This window comes from Macaca thibetana, chromosome 20, assembly GCF_024542745.1.
Source record: "Macaca thibetana thibetana isolate TM-01 chromosome 20, ASM2454274v1, whole genome shotgun sequence".
In the NCBI taxonomy this organism is placed as follows: domain Eukaryota; kingdom Metazoa; phylum Chordata; class Mammalia; order Primates; family Cercopithecidae; genus Macaca; species Macaca thibetana.
The window spans coordinates 35261089-35280001 of record NC_065597.1 but is presented as its reverse complement, the minus strand read 5'-3'; the positions used below and the strand labels follow the sequence as shown (position 1 = coordinate 35280001).

The window sequence follows — 18913 nt, the reverse complement described above, 5'->3', positions numbered from 1 at the left end:
CGGAGTCTCGCTCTGTTGCCCAGCCCAGGCTGGAGTGCAGTGGCGCGATCTCGGCTCACTGCAAGCTCCGCCTCCCGGGTTCACGCCATTCTCCTGCCTCAGCCTCCCGAGTAGCTGGGACTACAGGCGCCCACAACCGCGCCCGGCTAATTTTTTGTATTTTCAGTAGAGACGGGGTTTCACCGTGGTCTCGATCTCCTGACCTTGTGATCCGCCCGCCTCGGCCTCCCAAAGTGCTGGGATTACAGGCGTGAGCCACCGCGCCCGGCCTATTTTATTTTATTTTATTTTATTTTATTTTATTTTATTTTTTTTTTGAGACAAAGTCTTACCCTGTCACCCTGGCTGGAGTGTAGTGGGGTGATCCCAGCTCACTGCAACCTGCACCTCCTGGGCTCAGGTGATCCTCCCATCTCATCCTGTTGAGTAGCTGTGACTACAGGCACATGCCATCCCACCTGGCTAATTTTTATATTTTTAGTAGCAATGGGGTTTCATCATGTTGGACAGGCTGGTCTTGAACTTCTGGGCTCAAGTGATCCGCTAGCCTCGGGCTCCCAAAGTGCTGGGATTACAGACATGAGCCACTATGCACAACCTAGCTATAATTTTATTATCTTTATTCATAGCATAGGGACGTTTTTCTACCTCCAGACCAATAAGCCAGGCCTGCTGTTCCCAGCCATGAGACCTCTACATTCCTCATCAACTACCTGAGCATGTTAACTGTGGTCCAGAGAGTCTTCAGTCTTCCCATGAAATTGTGATCAGCACTGGATACAGAAAACCATGAGCAGGATAGTCCATGCCCTTGTGGCACATACAAATGGATGCCTGCCATATCTGCTACCACCTACATCACAATTTTACTTAACAATTCTCCTTTAAATGATTCATATTTTCCAACATGCATTTGTATTACTCATGGTTTCCCCCAAGACACAGAACCAATAAAATGTCCCTAGATAGATAGTGATAAAAAGAAAGCTTTAAGAAATTAGCCGATGTGATTGTGGGGATGGCTGGTCTAAAATTTGCAAGGCTGGCTGGCAGCATGGGAATTCTGTTAGAAGTTGTTATTATAGTCTTTCATCTGAAGGTGGTCTACAGGTAGAATTCCTTTCTCTTCCAGGGACCTCAGTCTCAGTTTTTCCTCTTCAGGCCTTCAACTGATTGGATGAGGCCCACACACATAATGATGAGTAATCTGCTTTACTCAAAATGTATTGATTTATTTTATTTTTTGCAACAGAGTCTCACTCTGTCACCCAGGCCAGAGTGCAGTGGTGCGATATCAGCTCATTGCAACCTCTGCCTTCTGGTTTCAAGCAATTCTCCTGCCTCAGCCTCCCAAATAGCTGGGATCACAGGTATGCACCACCACGCTAATTTCTGTATTTTTCAAAGAGCAGGTAATTTTTGTGTTTTATTTAACAGATTAAGCGGCTAATTTTTGTATTTTTAATAGGGAAAGGGTTTCACCATATTATCTAACTCCTGGCCTCAAGTGATGCACCCACCTCAGCCTCCCAAAATGCTGAGATTACAGGCATGAGCTACTGCGCCCAGCCAAAACCTACTGATTTAAATGGTAATCAGATCTAAAAAAACACTTTCACAGCAACATCTACATTAGTGTTTGACCAAGCAACTGGGTATGATAACCTAGCTAAGTTGACTCATAAAACTAACCATTGCAGTCCACCACTTGTTAATTTGGCAGACATAAACATCTCCTTAAACTATACTTAATGTTAAAACAAGGTCATACCTCCACCTAACGTGAGGCAACTGTCCTGTGTATGCCTGAAATTACACAAACTCTCTTCCCAAAACTGATTGCAAAATCCTTGAGGCATGTTCCTTGACATCCTATAACCTAAATAGTATGATATAAAGTTAGCAATACTTAAATATTGTGATGTAAGGTTAATACGTCCCCTGTTATATGACAATGGGATAAGAGACGGAAGAAAACAAAAATATTTGCCGCACATGCGCGCACACACACACACACACAGTTATAACAACATAATGAAGAAATACCCATAACAATGACATTCCTCATTTCCATACCTGTAACTGGTCACATGGTCATAGCTGCTATTTATAGCTTCCTTCTTTTACAACCTAAAAGAGGTGTAAACCTCTTGTTTCAGCAAACACCTCAATCAATGGTGGTTCTTTACTTGGTGGGGTGACCTAAACCTTCATTCTGGAAGGGTCTGGGCCATGCATTCCTGTCCCAGTTGGGATGTTTCCACTGGCTTCAATCACAGGACATGGTAATAATAAGAGACACCCTAAGGGATCTCTTGTATTCCAGACATCCTCCTCCTTACCTCCATTGCAGAGATTGTGATTACAAAGAAGTAACCACAATCACCCTAGCCAGAATAGTGACTCCTTTCTTTGCCTGTTTTTTTTGTTGTTGTTGTTGTTGTTGTTGTTTCTTTTCTTTTCTTTTCTTTCTTTCTTTTTTTTTTTTTTTTTTTTGAGATGGAGTTTCGCTCTTGTTCCCTAGGCTGAAGTGCAATGGCGTGATCTCAGCTCACCGCAACCTCCGCCTCCCAGGTTCAAGCAATTCTCCTGACTTGCCTCCTGAGTAGCTGGGATTATAGGCACGCGCCACCACGCCTGGCTAATTTTGTATTTTTAGTAAAGATGGGGTTTCTCCATGTTGGTCAGGCTGGTCTCAAGCTCCTGACCTCAGGTGATCCACCCACCTTGGCCTCCCAAAGTGCTGGGATTACAGGTGTAAGCCACAGTGCCCAGCCTCTTTGCCTGTTGATACAGAAGTCTGAGGACTCAATGTGGCCTGGTGGGAACTCAAAACTTCCAGTTTGATGGAATCACTGTGTCTCCCAAGGAAGCATTCCTCCTTTTGGAACTAATACCTTGAGACCAGCAAAGCATAAAGTCATGGGGACAGGAAATAGATATTTTGATTCTACAGATGAGTAAGATTTTTGTAGGCTGACTCCTCTGTTTGCTCGTACGACCACCATGATCAACTAGCCAACACCACAGGTCTCTGTGAATCATATTATTCTTTTTATTTGAGAGAGGGTCTCGCTCTGTTGTCCAAGGCTGGAGAGCAGTGTCATGGCACACTGCAGCCTCGACCTCCAAGGCTCAAGTGGTCCTCCCACCTCAGCCCCCAAAGTAGCTACAACTACAGGCAGGCACCAACACATCCAGCTGATTTTTGTATGTTTGGAGGGGTAGAGACAGGCTTTTGCCATGTTCGCCAGGCTGGTCTCAAACTCCTGAGCTCAAGTGATCCACCTGCCTCAGCCCCACAAAGTGCTAGGATTATAGGCGTGAGCCACTGCTCCTGGCCTGCAAGTCATACTATTCTGCTTTCACTGTGCCATCCATGACAACAACCAGGCCCATGCTGCCTTTGGCAATTAAGTGCTGTTGCTTGGCCCCTGCCACACTGGGACCAAATTATCGCCATTGCATTTAGGGTTCCCAATTTAGCGGCAGCAGTTTCCACTGAATTTCTACCTGCAAAAAAGAGTGACCACACAGCTCTTCCAGGATGGTAGGTGCCCCTCACAAATTTATTTCTCATAGATGTGGTGAAAGTGGTATCCTCTGGACACTCCCAGGTTGAATGGGCAGGTAACACTTGATAAATCCCCTCTGACATCTGTTTTACTCAAAGACTACTGATTTAAATGTTAATCACATCTTTTTTTTTTTTTTCGAGACGGAGTCTCACTCTGTTGCCCGGTCTGGAGTGCAGTGGCCGGATCTCAGCTCAATGCAAGCTCCGCCTGCTGGGTTTACGCCATTCTCCTGCCTCAGCCTCCCGAGTAGCTGGGACTACAGGTGCCCGCCACCTCGCCCGGCTAGTTTTTTGTATTTTTTAGTAGAGACGGGGTTTCACTGTGTTAGCCAGGATGGTCTCAATCTCCTGACCTTCTGATCCGCCCGTCTCGGCCTCCCAAAGTGCTGGGATTACAGGCTTGAGCCACCGCGCCCGACCTTAATCACATCTTAAAAAATAACTTTGCCGCAATATCTAGGCTGGTGTTTGACCAAGGAGCTGGACACTTTGCCTAGCCAAGTTGACACATAAAACTAATCATCACATATATTTAAATGAAAGCAAAGTTTTCACCAGTGCTAAAATCAAGAATCAGTCTTACTTATAGACATAGATTACTCTAATGTGTATTTCGTGTATATATACATATTTAATAAATTTCCCATCTCCATCACTTTGCAAGCTGTCCAGGGTTGAGAGAGACGCTTCTCCCCGATTAAAAAATTTCTTTCTTTCTTTTTTTTTCTTGAGACGGAGTCTCACTCTGTCACCCAGGCTAGAGTGCAGTGGCGTGATCTGGGCTCACTGCAAGCTTCCCCCTCCTGGGTTCACGCCATTCTCCTGCCTCAGCCTCCCGAGTAGCTGGGACTACAGGTGCCAGCCACCATGCCTGGCTAATGTTTTGTATTTTTTTAGTACAGATGGGGTTTCACCATGTTAGCCAGGATGGTCTCAATCTCCTGACCTCGTGATCTGCCCGCCTCGGCCTCCCAAAGTGCTGGGATTACAGATGTGAGCCACCGCGCTCCGCCCCTGATTTAAAAAGTTCAAGCAGACCTGCACAGGGGCTCATGCCTGTAATCCCAGCAGTTTGGAAGACCAAGGCAGGTGGATCACTTGAGCCCAGGAGTTTGAGACCAGCCTGACTGAGCAACATGATGAAATCTTGTGTCTACCAAAAAAAAAAAAAAAAAAAAAAGCAAAAAATTAGCCAGGCATGACATGGCCTGCACCTGTAGTTCCAGCTACTTGGGAGGCTGAGGTGGGAGGATAGATTGAGCCCAGGAGATTGAGGCTGCAGTGAGCCATGATCTCATCACTGAACTCCAGCCTGGATGACAGAGTGAGACCCTGTTTCAAAATAATGATAATAATAATAATTTTAAGCAGCACAGTGGTGTTGCAGACGTATCTTGGCCAAAAGAAATCCTTATGTTTTCTTTCCTCCTCTTGGGAAGCTGACTGGATTCAGGTAGCATAGCACCATTTCATAGAGCCATAACTTTGGGCAAGTTACTAAGGCTCTTTGTGCCTTAGTTTTTCCATAGGAAAAACGTGTTTAGAATAGTATTTCTCTTTTATTGTTCTTGAGAGGGTTCAAAAAACTAAAATGATTAAACAGACTCACGCAGATTGTTGCATAATAGGAAAATTGAAAGGTAAATATTCTTTTTTTTTTTTTTTTTGAGACGGAGTCTTGCTGTGTCACCCAGGCTGGAGTGCAGTGGCCGGATCTCAGCTCACTGCAAGCTCCGCCTCCCGGGTTTTTACGCCATTCTCCTGCCTCAGCCTCCCGAGTAGCTGGGACTACAGGCGCCCACCACCTCGCCCGGCTAGTTTTTTGTATTTTTTAGTAGAGACGGGGTTTCACCGTGTTAGCCAGGATGGTCTCGAACTCCTGACGTCGTGATCCGCCCGTCTCGGCCTCCCAAAGTGCTGGGATTACAGGCTTGAGCCACCGCGCCCGGCCTAAATATTCTTATTGAACACAGATTCTGCATCCTCCGGGTCTGGAGTCACCTAAGCAGATCCCGCCCTTGGGGGCACTCCATATTTTCAGGACTACTCTCCTGGAGTTGGGTGGGCACGCTAGGCTTTGGAGGAGCCCCTGCAGAATTTTGTGTAAAGGAGGCCCCAGACAAATGTGCCCATACAACTGCTCAGGCATGAGGAATGGAAGGGTGGGCTCGCCTCCACCCTGTTGCTGGGCTCAAGAGAAAGTGGCAGAAGGACCATGGTGGAGATAATAACAGGCAGTGCTAGAGGGCAGGAGGGCAGAAAGCAAGGGTCACATCCATGACTGTTCTCTGCACACAACTCCCTCGCCGCGCTCGCCGGCTCAGGCCTATCCAGGGACGAAGCTGGGGTTGCACACCGGCTCCAGGAAAGGCGAAATACCGCAGATGGGGTGGTGGGGGTGAGAATATTGCGACCACCAGAGGCTGGGTTCCCGGAACGCTCGGGGACTGGGATGTCCAGCAACCACAAGGAAATGCGGAAAATGGAGAAGTTGTGGGGAGCAGGACGGCAGGAGCGCCGCGGACGAGCGGGTGCACAGGCCTGAGCGAGCGAGCGAGCGCCAAACAAGACACCCGCGGCGCACACCTTGCGCCCGGCCCGCCTGCTGCTCACAGTTCCGCCCTGTACCCACAGGAGGCCGAGACTCAGCGGGGCGGGTGCAAGCGCCGGGCGGGGCCTCTGCGTACGGTCCCATCTCCGCCTGCAGAGGGAGCAGCCGGCTCCAGGCTCCAATGCGCCTTCCAGCTGCCTGACGCCCTCTTCGCCTCTCCCCTCCTCTCTTGGCTGGAAATGGACCCCAACTGCTCCTGCGCCACTGGTAAGGGAAGCCCGGCTCTGCGCCTGGGAATGCCCAATTCCCAGCCACAGTACAGTGTCCCTGCGTTTGAGGAGGTCGCATTTTGAGCTCTGAGCAGAAGGGGACCCTTTACTTCGTCCAGTACTTTCTCCTTGGAATAGCTCCTGAGAGCATTGCGCTCCTCACTGTGCCTCTGTGTCACAGCTGAGTGTTCTGAGGCTCAAGGCTGCCCTGTTCCACGTCACCTGGTTGGTCAGGGGGCTGCTGGCCAAGCCCCAATGCTCTGTCCAGGCTCTGAGCAAGCAGGGTGGGTGGGAGGCAGGAAACACTGCGTCTTTGAGATTCAGGACAGGAGGTTTTGCGCCCCAGTCCGAGTCTTCCTGGGTTGTGTGTGCATCTGGGACCTTCATGGTGGGGTAAAACAGGAGGGTGCTTGCCCTTCCCAGCATGAGTGGAGAGGACGTGGGGCTTGTCTCCCTCTGTCCTGAGTGGGAAAGGAGCTCTGAGGGCTGGCCCTGCACAGAGGATGGTGCACTGGAGGCTCAATGACCCACTGCTGTACCTTGTGCATCTCACTCACTGCTCACTGCCTTTATCTCTTCCTTCCAGGGGCCTCCTGCTCCTGTGCCAGCTCCTGCAAGTGCAAAGAGTGCAAATGCACCTCGTGCAAGAAGAGTGAGTGTGGGGCCATCTCCAGGAATCTGGCACTGTGGCTAAACTTGGGAGGGAACCCAAGGCTGGCCTGGAGTGCACGCTTCTGGGGAACGCCTTTCTTTGCCCCTGTTGGCCATGTCATTCCCTCTCCAGGCTTTCTGCTCTGAGTTCGAATGTGGCAGGGCAGCCTATTTCTATTGAGACACAAACCCCAAAGGTACCACCTGTGGTCTCAGAACAGAGCTGTGCCAACCTAAAAAGACATCCTCCAGGTTTGGAGTCTGACCTCGAGCCAGGCCTGCTGTTGACACAGGGAGGTGCCTGATTGAGTCTGCTCTGACCTTTCACTCTCCCTTTTTGCCCAGGCTGCTGCTCCTGCTGCCCCATGGGCTGTGCCAAGTGTGCCCAGGGCTGCATCTGCAAAGGGGCATCGGAGAAGTGCAGCTGCTGTGCCTGATGTGGGGACAGCTCTGCTCCCAGATGTAAATAGAGAAACCTGTACAAACCTGGATTTTTTTTTTTATACAACCCTGAGCCATTTGCTACATTCGTTTTTCTATTAAATATGTAAATGACAATAAAACAGTTTTGACTTGATTGTGACTCTCCTTTCCTTTGTGTGACTTCGAATTAATGGACCAGGGTTAGAGATTGAACCAGGAGTTGAGAGACCCGGGCTCTGGATGGAAATCTGAGTCGCTAACAATCTGAGCGCCTTCAGGCAAGCCAGGTTACCTCACTGAGCTTCATCTTCTAGAAAATGGAATTGCACTGTACCAGATCATAATGGGGGGACATCCATGATCACCTCTGGTCGTATCAAATGTGGCACAGAAACTTCTCCATCTCTCATTTTTATTTTCTGATTTCCCTACCCAATTTCAGTTTCCTCATCAGATTTTAGGCTTCAAAGAGATGACAGGGGTGGAACCCAATTCGTCAGCTGCTTGATTCCCACACCGGGCTTCTCAGACTCCGTGGTGAAGGAACTTTTTACTACCTATGCTTCCCAGACATAAACCTTTTTTTAAATTTTGGTGTGTAAAACACTGATTTCAGAAAATACATTTTTAAAACTTTGTTATTTATACAAAAAGAGAGAGATTTCTCAAGAGGCTGATAGCAAAAGGCCATTGTGGATCAGAGCCTGATGAAACTAGCAATTTTAGCCTGGCATAGTCCCAGCTACTTGGGAGGCTGAGGTGAGAAGATTAGTTGAGCCCGGGAGGCGGAGGTTGCCGTGAGCCAAGATCATGCCAATGCATTTCAGTCTGGGCGATGGAATGAGGCTCTATCTCAAAAAAAAAAAAAAAGTAAAATAAAAATAAACTAACAATGTTTCAAAAATCTGGTTACAAAGAAGAAAAGGGAAGCCATCCCAAGGCTGGGATGTTGCTACCTGCTCCCCAACTCCTGACCGCAGACACCAAGTGACAATGAGGCTGGGGAAGGCTGCATGGCCTGAGCCTTGGTGCTCCAGATTGACACTTACTTCAAAATCTTGGCTTTGGCAAAAACCATGGCAAGTTGATGAGTAAACTGTCCTGCTGAGCGGTGTGGTGGAGGATGCTTCCTCTTAGGTGGGAAGATAAATATAATTATGTCAATTATGGAGAAAATGAAATCAAACACAAAATTCAAAACACAATTTTTCACATTTAACAGGAAAGAATTCAATAAATGCATAAAGAAGTAACAGAAAAATTGGCCGGGCACAGTGTCTCATGCCTGTAATCCCAGCACTTTGAGAGGCCGAGGCAGGCGGATCACCAGAGGTCAGGATCTTGAGACCAGCCTGGACAACACGGTGAAACCCCGTCGCTACTAAAAATACAAAAATTAGCTGGGCTTGGTGGCAGGAACCTGTAATCCCAGCTACTCAGGAGGCTGGGGCAGGAGAATCGCTTGAACCCGGGAGGTGGAGGTTGCAATGAGCTGAGACCCTGCCACTGCACTCCAGCCTGGGTGACAGAACAAGACTCCATCTCAAAAAAAAAAAAAAAAAAAAAAAAAAAAAAGTAACAGAAAACTTGAAGATTTACAAACTCTGCACATATGTTCATGAGTGATGTACACTACAGACTAGAAACGATGGACTGGTGCCATTGTGTGAACCACACACTTTCATCTGCACTGGCCATGAAAACCTCACAAGGATACCATCAGCTGGGCTGAGGGCAGTGGCTCAAGCCTGTAACCCTAGCACTTTGGGAGGGTGAGGCCAGCAGATTGCTTGACCTCAGGAGTTCGAGACCAGCCGTGGCACACAGCGAAACTTGTCTCTACAACAAATGCAAAGTGTAATTGGGCTTGGTGATGTGCGCCTGTACTCCCAGTTACTCGGGTGGGGGGTGAGAGAGGGTGGGTAAGGTGGGCGGATCGCTTGAGCCCAGGAGGTGAACGTTGCCATGAGCAGAGATCTTGACACTGCACTCCAGCCTGGTTAATACAGCAAGACTCTGTCTCAAAAAGAGAGAGAGAGAGAGAGAGAGAAAGAAAAAGAGAATTAGCCTGCCCAGAGTCACAGGACACTTGCTGACACCTGAGAGTTCCCTGTTGTGACTTGGCTCTGAATCTTTGAAAGTTCTGCCCAAGCTCAAGCTGAATTTTCCCTTCCAAATTTCAGCCCTTGACTATGTCAATCCATCAAAGTGACTGGGGCTGTGGAGGGAAGAGCCGAGCATTTTCCAAGCACGATGCGGTGTGTGTAATCATGGGTTGCAGATGTTCCCGTTTGCCCACGCAGGAGTGATAGCAGATCCCTCAGTTTGGGGAGTGTGGGGAGTGCTCATTAGGAAAGAGTGAGGCCCTAGCTGACTTGTAATTAAAGCCAGTGATTAGTCCCCCCTGGCTATGTGGATAGAATCCTATTTGATGTTCAATCAAAGAGGAAGATGAGTCTCTTGGCCTAGAGGTCAGGGCCACTGACCTCTCTGTTTCCCTGTGAAGAGATTTCAGAAGGCAGCCTGAGCCTAGGGCATGGGTTTTGGTGTCAGGCAGTCCTGGTTCACAGCCTACTTCACCACCAAAAAACAAAAAAAGTGAGAGTCTCATCTTTGAAAGAGAAAAAAAAGCAACTTTGGAACTGGGTAACAGGTAAGAGTTAGAAGAGTTTGGAGGGCTCAGAAGACAGGAAAATGTGGGAAAGTTTGGAACTTCCTAGAGACTTGTTGAATGGCTTTGCCCAAAATGCTGACAGCGATATGGACAATAAAGTCCAGGCTGAGGTGGTCTTATACGGAAATGAGGAACTTGTTGGGAATTGGAGCAAAGGTGACTTTTGTTGTGTTTTAGCAAAGAAACTGGTGGCATTTTGCCTTTGCCCTAGAGATATGTGGAACTTTGAGCTTGAGAAAGATGATTTACGGCATCTGATGGAAGAAATTTCTAAGCAGCAAAACATTCAAGAGGTGACTTGGGTGCTGTTAAAGGCATTCAGAATTATAAGAGGAACAAAGCATAAAAGCTTGGAAAATTTGCAGCCTGACAATGCAATAGAAAAAAAAAAAAAACCCTTTTCTGAGGAGAAATTCAAGCTGGCTGCCAAAATTTGCATAAATAACAAGGAGCAGAATGTTAATCCCCAAGACAATGGGGAAAATGTGTCCAGGGCATGTCAGAGGACTTCACGGCAGCCCCTCCCATCACAGGCCCAAAGGCCTAGGAGGAAAAAGTGGTTTCATGGGCTAGGTCTAGGGTCCCTGTGCTGTGTGCAGCCTAGGGACTTGGTGCCCTGCATCCTAGCCACTCCAGCCATGGCTAAAAGGGGCCAATGTAAAGCTCTGGCTGTGGCTTCAGAAGGTGCAAGCCCCAAGCCTTGGCAGCTTCCACATAATGTTGAGCCCGTGAGTGCACAGAAGTCAGGAATTGGGAACCTCTGCCTAGATTTCAGAAGTTGTATGGAAATGCAGAAGTTTGTTGTAGGCGTGGGGCCCTCATGGAGGACCTCTGCTAGGGCAGTGTGGAAGAGAATGTGGGGTCAGAGCCCTCACACAGAGGACCTACTGGGGCACTGCCTAGTGGAGCTGTGAGAAGAAGGCCAGCTCCAGTCCTCCAGACCCCAGAATGGTAGATCCACCAACAGCTTGCACCATGTGCCTGGAAAAGCCACAGACACTCAATGCCAGCCATATAAGCAACCAGGAGGGGAGCTGTAAAGCCACAGGGGCAGAGCTGCCCAAGACCTTGGGAACCCACCTCTTGCATCAACGTGACCTGGATATGAGACATGGAGTCAAAGGAGACCACTTTGGAGCTCTAAGATTTGACTGTCCTGCTGGATTTTGGACTTTTATGGGGCCTGTAGCCCCAAAACATTTTGGCCAATGTCTCCCATTTGAAATTGCTGTATTTACCCAATGCCTGTACTACCATTGTATCTAGGAAGTAACTAACTTGCTTTTGATTTTTCAGGCTCATAGGCAGAAGGGACTTGCCTTGTCTCAGATAATACTTTAGACTGTGGACTTCTGAGTTAATGTTGAAGTGAGTTGAGACTTTGGGGGACTGTTGGGAGGGCATGATTGGTTTCAAAATGTGAGGATGTGAGATTTGGGAGGGGTCAGAGGCAGAAAGATATGGTTTGGCTGGGCTTCTATCCAAATCTCATCTTGAATTGTAATTCCCACAATTCCCAAGTGTCATGGGAGGAACCTAGTGGGAGGTGATTGAATCATGGGGGCAGGTCTTTCCCATGCTGTCCTCGTAATAGTGAATGAATCTCATGAGATCTGATGGTTTTAAAAATGGAGGTTTCCCTGCACAAGCTCTCTCTTTGCCTGCTCCCGTCCATGTAAGACATGACTTGCTCCTCCTTGCCTTCTGCATGATTGTGAGGCCTCCCCAGCCATGTGGACCTGTAAGTCCATTAAACCCCTTTCTTTTGTAGATTGCCTAGTCTTGGGTATGTCTTTATCAGCAGTGTGAAAACAAACTAATACAATGGGTGAGGGCATGATGGTGCAGACAGTATGCATGAGTGCACATCCCACCTCTATCACTTTTAGCTGTGCCTCACAACCTCTCTGTGTCTCCTGTAATAGGAGCATAATAATGGCATCTGGCTTGTAAGGTGAAAGAATCTTATACATGTGAGGAGCTTGGAATGGTGCTTGGCAAGCATTCTACAATATTAGTTATTGTTTTATTATTTTTAAAAAATAATTATACATTGCATGGGGGATATTTACTTACAGACAAAGAAGCCAGGCCTGGAGTGCCTAGCTGTATATACTGTCATTGTCATCTACCACATGAACATATGTCATGTGGTCCAAAGAGAGCCATTCATTGCTCCCATAAAATCATCCTCAACCCAGGGTTATCGAGCTACAAGGAAGATTCTCTCCCTCATGTCAGATATAAAATGACTGGCATTTCTGTTACCACCTGCACACTTTTCTTACCATTTTATATTTAAATGATTAATATTTTCTTAAATATATTTGTATGAAAAGCAAACTCTTTTCCACCTCCAAAAATGAAAATCAGTCTTATCCATACATAGAAGACAGCCAGGAAAACTATAAATGTGTTTTTTTTTTTGTGTGTGTGTGTGTGTGTGTGTGTGTATTACACTTATGGATTGCTTTTGCCACTGCACATGGTTGAGCTTGTGGCTTGCCATTGTTTAGAAGCTTTCCAGCAAGAGAGAAGTGCTGATGACATACCTGGGCCAAAGGAAGGCTTGATCCATGAACACTTTCTCTTGAGGGGTTGGTTGGATTCAGATCAGTGACAACTTCTCAGCTCTGTGACTTGAACCAATTACTTTAACTCTGTAGTAGCCGTCTGTTTAGTAATACAGGTTCATAAATAGTATTTTTCTTTAAGATCACAAAGCAAGTGGTTAAGACACCAGTACAGACTCAATGTTATGCATTGAGCCTGGAATATTGAAGAGATCAGCAATATTGAAGAGAAACAACCATTTATCTTGCTTTTTATTTTTTTAGAGACGTTGACTCCCTATGTTGCCCAGGCTGGACTCGAACTCCTAGGCTCAAGTGATCCTCCCAAGTAGCTGGGACTACAGCAGTAAGCGCCACCTCGCCCAGCTTGCTTTTTAATTTAAAGCAGGGTCTGCATATCATCTGAAGTAATCTCTCTTTGGGGACATCCCGCATGTCCAGAACTGCCATCCGGTATTGTGGCCCGAAGGCTGTGGGAAGCTTGGAGACTTATACACAAAGGAGGACCTGGATAAATGTGCCCGTACATCCTCACAGGCAGGGCGAATGGACGAGAGAGAGAGAGGCCGACTCGTGTTCCGCGTGTTACTGTGTACGGAGGAGTGGGTCCGAGGGACCGCGGTGTGGGCAGGGACAGGCAAGGCGGGAGACGAGGAGAAACGAAAGCCACATCGGTGGCGGATGTTCTGCACACAACTCGCTAGCTACCGCACGTTCCCCACTCCGCACTCAGCCGATCCCGGGACGGGAGCAGGAGGGCTGCACAGGGACTCCTGGACAGGTCGAGCTGAAAACTTCGGGGCGAGGGGTGGGGAGGAGACGCCTGCGATGTCAAGGCCGGGGTCCCGGAACACGCCGGGAGGAAGGTGTAAGGCAACCTCGGGGAAACCGGGAAGAGCGGCCTGGACCTCGGGAACGCCGCGTACCGCCGGGCGCACAGCCCATCCCGCGCGAACAGGCGCCAAAGGGGCGGTCCCGCGGTGCGCACCGCTCAGAGTTCAGGGGATGGTGCGCCCGGCCCTTCTGCTGCGCACAGCCCAGCCTAGGATCGCCGGCAGAGCGGACTCAGCGGGCCGGGTGCAGGCGCAGAGCTGGGCCTCTGCACCCGGCCCGACCTCCGTCTATAAATGGAGCAGCCGGCTGCAGGGCTCCAGTGCACTTTCCAACTGCCTGACTGCGTTTTTGCCTTACCGGTGGGAGCTCCAGCATCTCCTTGGCTCGAAATGGACCCCAACTGCTCCTGCGCCACTGGTAAGGGAAGCTCTAGGCCCTGGAAGCCCCGTTTCCCAGCCCTATTACAGGGGGTCTCTGGGTTTCAGGAGGTCGCATTTAAAGTTCTGAGCGACGGGGACTCCATTACTTCGTTAGGTGCTTTCTTCCTGATCACGCCCCTGAGAGCACTGCCCTCCTTCCTGGGCCTCTACCTCAGACTTAAGGATACTGAGGCTCAAGGCTGAACTGCTCCACATCTCCCAGTTGGTCAGGGTCCTGCTGGCTGGGCCCCAGTGCTCTGTCCAGGTTCTGAGCAATCAGTGTGGATAGGGGGCTGGAGACATTGATTCTTCAGGGTTCAGGACAGAAGGTTCTGGCTTGCAATCTCAATATTCCTGGGTTGGATGTGGACGTGCGACCTTCCTGGTGGGGTAAACAGGAGGGTGCTTGCCCTTCCCAGTGTTAGTGGAGAGGACATAGGGCTTCTGTTCCTCTGTCCTGAGTGGGGAAGGAGCTCTGAGGGCTGGCCCTGCACAGAGGAGGGGGCACCGAAGACTCACTGACCCACTGCTGTACCTTCTGCATCTCACTCACTGCCCACTGCGTTTTTCTCTTCCTTGCAGGTGGTTCCTGCACGTGCGCCGGCTCCTGCAAGTGCAAAGAGTGCAAATGCACCTCCTGCAAGAAGAGTGAGTGCGGGGCCATCTCCAGGAATCTGGGGGCTGTGGCTAAGATTGGGAGGGAACTCAAGGTTGGCCCTGAGTGCTTCCTTCTGGGGAACTGGGATTTCTTTGCCCCTGTTGGCCATGTCATTCCCTCTCCATGCTTTCTGCCCTGAGTTCAGATGGGGCAGGGAAGCATTTTTCTCTTGGGACACAAACCCCAACTGTACCCGCTATGGTTTCAGAACAGAGCTGTGCCAGACAAAAAAAGCATCCTCTGGGTCTGGCGTCTGAGCTCGAGCCAGGTTTGCTATTGGGACAGGGAGGTGCCTGGTCCAGTCTACTGCCACCTCTCACTCTCCCCTTCTTCCCCAGGCTGCTGCTCCTGCTGCCCCGTGGGCTGTGCCAAGTGTGCCCAGGGCTGTGTCTGCAAAGGGGCGTCGGAGAAGTGCAGCTGCTGTGCCTGATGTGGGGACAGCTCTGCTCCCAGATGTAAATACAGCAACCTGCACAACCTGGATTTTTTTTTTTAATACAACCCTGAGCCATTTTCTGCATTTCTTTTTATATTAAATATGTGATTGTTTTATTGTCATAAAAGAATTTTGACTTGAATCTTATTCTGTTCTTTGTGTGTCTTGGAAAAAATGGACTGGGTGGGGGTTGAACCAGGAGTTTAGAGACCAGGCTCTGGATGGAAATGTGAGTCACTAACAATGTTAACACTTTCAGGCCAGCCAGGTTACCTCACTGAGTTCACACTTCTGTAAAATGGCATTGCACTGTGCACACCATTTTGGTGGGGGTAGAGGGGGTATATATGATCACTTCCACTCTCATGTCAAGTGTGGCACAGAAACTTCATTCCTCACTTTTATTTTCTGATTTTCCTGCTCAACTTCAGATCCACATTGGATTTTAGGCTTAAAAGTGGCTACAGGCCGGGCGCCGGTACTCAGGAGGCTGAGGCAGGAGAATGGCGTGAACTCGGGAGGCGGAGCTTGCAGTGAGCCGAGATCGCGCCAATGCACTCCAGCCTGGACTACAGAGCGAGACTCCGTCTCAAAAAAAAAAAAAAAAAAAAAAAAAAAATGGCTACAGGCCGGGCGCGGTGGCTCACGCCTGAAATCCCAGCACTTTGGGAGGCTAGGTGGGCGGATCATGAGGTCAGGAAATCGAGACCATCCTGGCTAACAGGGTGAAAACCCGTCTCTACTAAAAAAAAATACAAAAAATTAGCCGGGCATGGTTGCGGGCGCCTGTAGTCCCACTACTAAGGAGGCTGAGGCAGGAGACTGGCGTGAACATGGCAGGCGGAGCTTGCAGCGAGCCCAGATCGTGCCACTGCACTCCAGCCTGGGCAACAGAGAGAGACTCCATCTCAAAAAAACCAAAAAAAGTGGCTACTATAATCCCAGCACTTTGGGAGGCCAGGTGGGCGGATCACGAGGTCAGGGGTTTGAGACCAGCCTGGCCAACATGGTGAAACCCTGTCTCCACTAAAGATATAAAAAATTAGCTGCACGTGATGGCACGTAGCTATAATCCCAGCTACTGGGGAGGCTGAGGCAGGAGAATCGCTTGAACCTGGGAGACAGAGGTTGCAGTGAGCCGAAATCCACCATTGCACAGGGCGGAAAATGAGGGCAACAGGGAGAGACTCCATCTCAAAAAAAAAGTGGCTACAGTGCTGGAACCCAACTCCCCAGTTCCTCGAATCCTACATGGGTGCTATGATTTGGATGTTTCGTTACTGCCAAATCTCATGTCAAAATGTGACCTGCAATATTGGAGGTGGGACCTAGTGGAAGGTTTTGGGGTCATGAGGACAGATCCCTAAAGAATGGCTTGGTGCCATCCCATGGTGAAGTGTGAGTTCTTCCTCCGGTATTTCACTCCTGAGCTGGCTGTTTAAAAGAGCCAGACACCCTCCCTTTTTCTCTCTTTTTTCTTGTCTCTCCACCAGATGTGCCTCATCCTTGTTGGCCTTCTGCCAGGAATGTAGGCTTCCTGCGACCCTCACCAGAGGCAGATGCCAGCACCACACTCTGCACAGCCTGCAGAAGCTTATGAGAATCGCTTGAACCTCCGAGGCAGAGGTTGCCATGAGCCAAGACTGCACCACCGCACTCCAGCCTGGGCAACTGAGATGCTGTCTCAAAAAAAGAAAAGAAAGGAAACAGCAAAATGGCCCCAGTGAGCACTGCCCACTGAGCAGCACTGCCCAGCACATCCCCACAAGGAACCATCAGGCTTGGTCTGCCCAGTGTCACTGACAGGACACTCGCTGACCCCTGAGAGCTCCCTGTTGTGACTGGGCTCTGAATCTTTGGAAATTCCTCCCAAACTCAGGCTGAATTTGCCCTTCTTTCTTTCTTTTTTTTTTTTTTTTTTTTGAGACAGAGTCTCGCTGTGTCTCCCAGGCTGGAGTGCAGTGGTGTGATCTCGGCTCACTGCAAGCTCCGCCTCCTGGGTTCACGCCATTCTCCCGCCTCAGCCTCCCAAGTAGCTGAGACTACAGGCGCCCGCCACCACACCCGGCTAGTTTTTTGTATTTTTAGTAGAGACAGGGTTTCACCATGTTAGCCAGGATAGTCTCGATCTCCTGACCTCGTGATCCACCCGCCTCGGCCTCCCAAAGTGCTGGGATTACAGGCTTGTGCCACCGCGCCCGGCCTGCCCTTCTTTCAAATTTCATGTCGGATACAGAAGAATGCCCTTTCTGTTACTACTTGCACCATCTTTTAGTTAATATTTTATACAGAAATGATTATTTTCTTACACGTACTTTTATGAAGAGCAAACTCTTTTCCGCCAGAAAAAAATGAAAATCAATCTTGTGCCACACATGGAAGATAGCCCCAAATTAATATGTGTGTATGTATTACACTTACGGATTGCTTTTGCAATCGTGGTAGAGCTGGTAGCTTCCTGTTGCTTATTTGGGGATTTTTTGGTTGTTTTTGTTTTTGAGACAGAATTTTGCACTTGCCACCCAGCTGGAGTGCAATGGCGCAATCTGCAACCTCTGCCTCCAAGGTTCAAGTGATTCTCCTGTCTAGCCTCCCAAGGAGCTGGGATTACAGGAGACTGCCACCATGCCCAGCCAATTTTTGTATTTTTAGTGGAGACGGGGATTCACCATGTTAGCCAGGCTAGTCTGGAACACCTCACCTCAGGTGATCCATCTGCCACAGCCTTCCTAAGTGCCCGGATTACTGGTGTGAGGCACCTTGCCCAGCCCCTATTGTTTAAAAGATTTCCAGCAGTACAAAAGTGTTGATGATATACCTGAGCCAAAGGAAGGCTTTATCATGGACACTTTCCTTTAAGAGGCTGGCTGGATTTAAATCAGTGCACAGCTTTTTATCTCTGTGAAGACCAGCCAGTTACTTGGACTCTTTTCTTTGTAGTCCTGTGATTAGCAAAACGGGTTCATAGATAGTATTTCCATTTAGTATTGCTGTGAGGATTCAAAGAATGAAAGAGATTAAAAAGGGACTGGTATAGACTCTACGTTATGCAATAGTCAGCTATACTGAAGAGAAATAACTGTATCTCTTGCTTTTTAATTTTTTTTTTTTTTTTTTTTTTTTTTTTTTTTTTTTTTTTTTGACGCGGAGTCTTGCTCTGTGCCCCAGGCTGGAGTGCAGTGGCGCGATCTCGGCTCACTGCAAGCTCCGCTCCCCCGGGTTCATGCCATTCTCCTGCCTCAGCCTCCCGAGTAGCTGGGACTACAGGCGCCCGCCACCTCGCCCGGCTAATTTTCTTGTATTTTTAGTAGAGACGGCGTTTCACCGTGTTAGCCAGGATGGTCTCGATCTCCTGACCTCGTGATCCGCCCGTCTCGGCCTCCCAAAGCGCCAGGATTACAGGCGTGAGCCACCGCGCCCGGCCTTTAATTGTATTTTTTTAAAGACGTTGACTCTCTATGTTGTCCAGGCTGGACTCGAACTACTGGGCTCAAGTGATCCTGCCACCTCAGCCTCCTAAGTAGCTGGGACTACAGCTTCTTGCCACATCACCCATCTTGCTTTTTAATGTAAAGCACGGTCTGCATATCATCTGAAGTCATCTCTCTTTGGGGACATCCCACATGTCCAGAACTGCCAGGCGGTACTGTGGTGGCCCGTTAGGCTGTGGGGAGCATGGAGACTTATCTGCAAACGAGGACCTGGACAAATGTGCCCACACATCCTCTCAGGCGAGGAGAATGGACGGGAGAGAGAGGCCGACCCGTGTTCCCCGTGTTGCTGTGTACGGAGGAGGGGGTCCGAGGGACCGCAGTGTAGACAGGGACAGGCAAGGCGGGGGACGAGGA

At 49.0% G+C, this 18913-nt stretch overlaps 3 protein-coding genes across 3 annotated transcripts in view; all 3 read left to right on the top strand.

Moving 5' to 3' along the window:
• LOC126943908 (metallothionein-1E) overlaps positions 1-15204 on the top strand; it is a 339166-nt gene extending 323962 nt beyond the window's left edge. Inside the window, exons 2-4 of the mRNA XM_050773151.1 lie at positions 13871-13969; positions 14554-14619; positions 14968-15204. Of these exons, the coding sequence (XP_050629108.1) occupies positions 13942-13969; positions 14554-14619; positions 14968-15059 (186 nt within the window). The 5' untranslated portion in view covers positions 13871-13941 and the 3' untranslated portion in view covers positions 15060-15204. The remainder of the gene's footprint in view (positions 1-13870; positions 13970-14553; positions 14620-14967) is intronic.
• Positions 1-18913, top strand: part of LOC126943915 (metallothionein-1F) — a 110393-nt gene that overhangs the window by 88425 nt on the left and 3055 nt on the right. The gene's annotated exons all lie outside the window — the stretch shown is intronic.
• LOC126943924 (metallothionein-1L) lies at positions 6266-7625 on the top strand. Its single transcript, XM_050773170.1, has 3 exons — positions 6266-6395; positions 6984-7049; positions 7394-7625. The coding sequence occupies exons 1-3, from the start codon at positions 6368-6370 to the stop codon at positions 7483-7485; spliced, it is 186 nt and encodes a 61-aa protein (XP_050629127.1). The 5' UTR covers positions 6266-6367; the 3' UTR covers positions 7486-7625.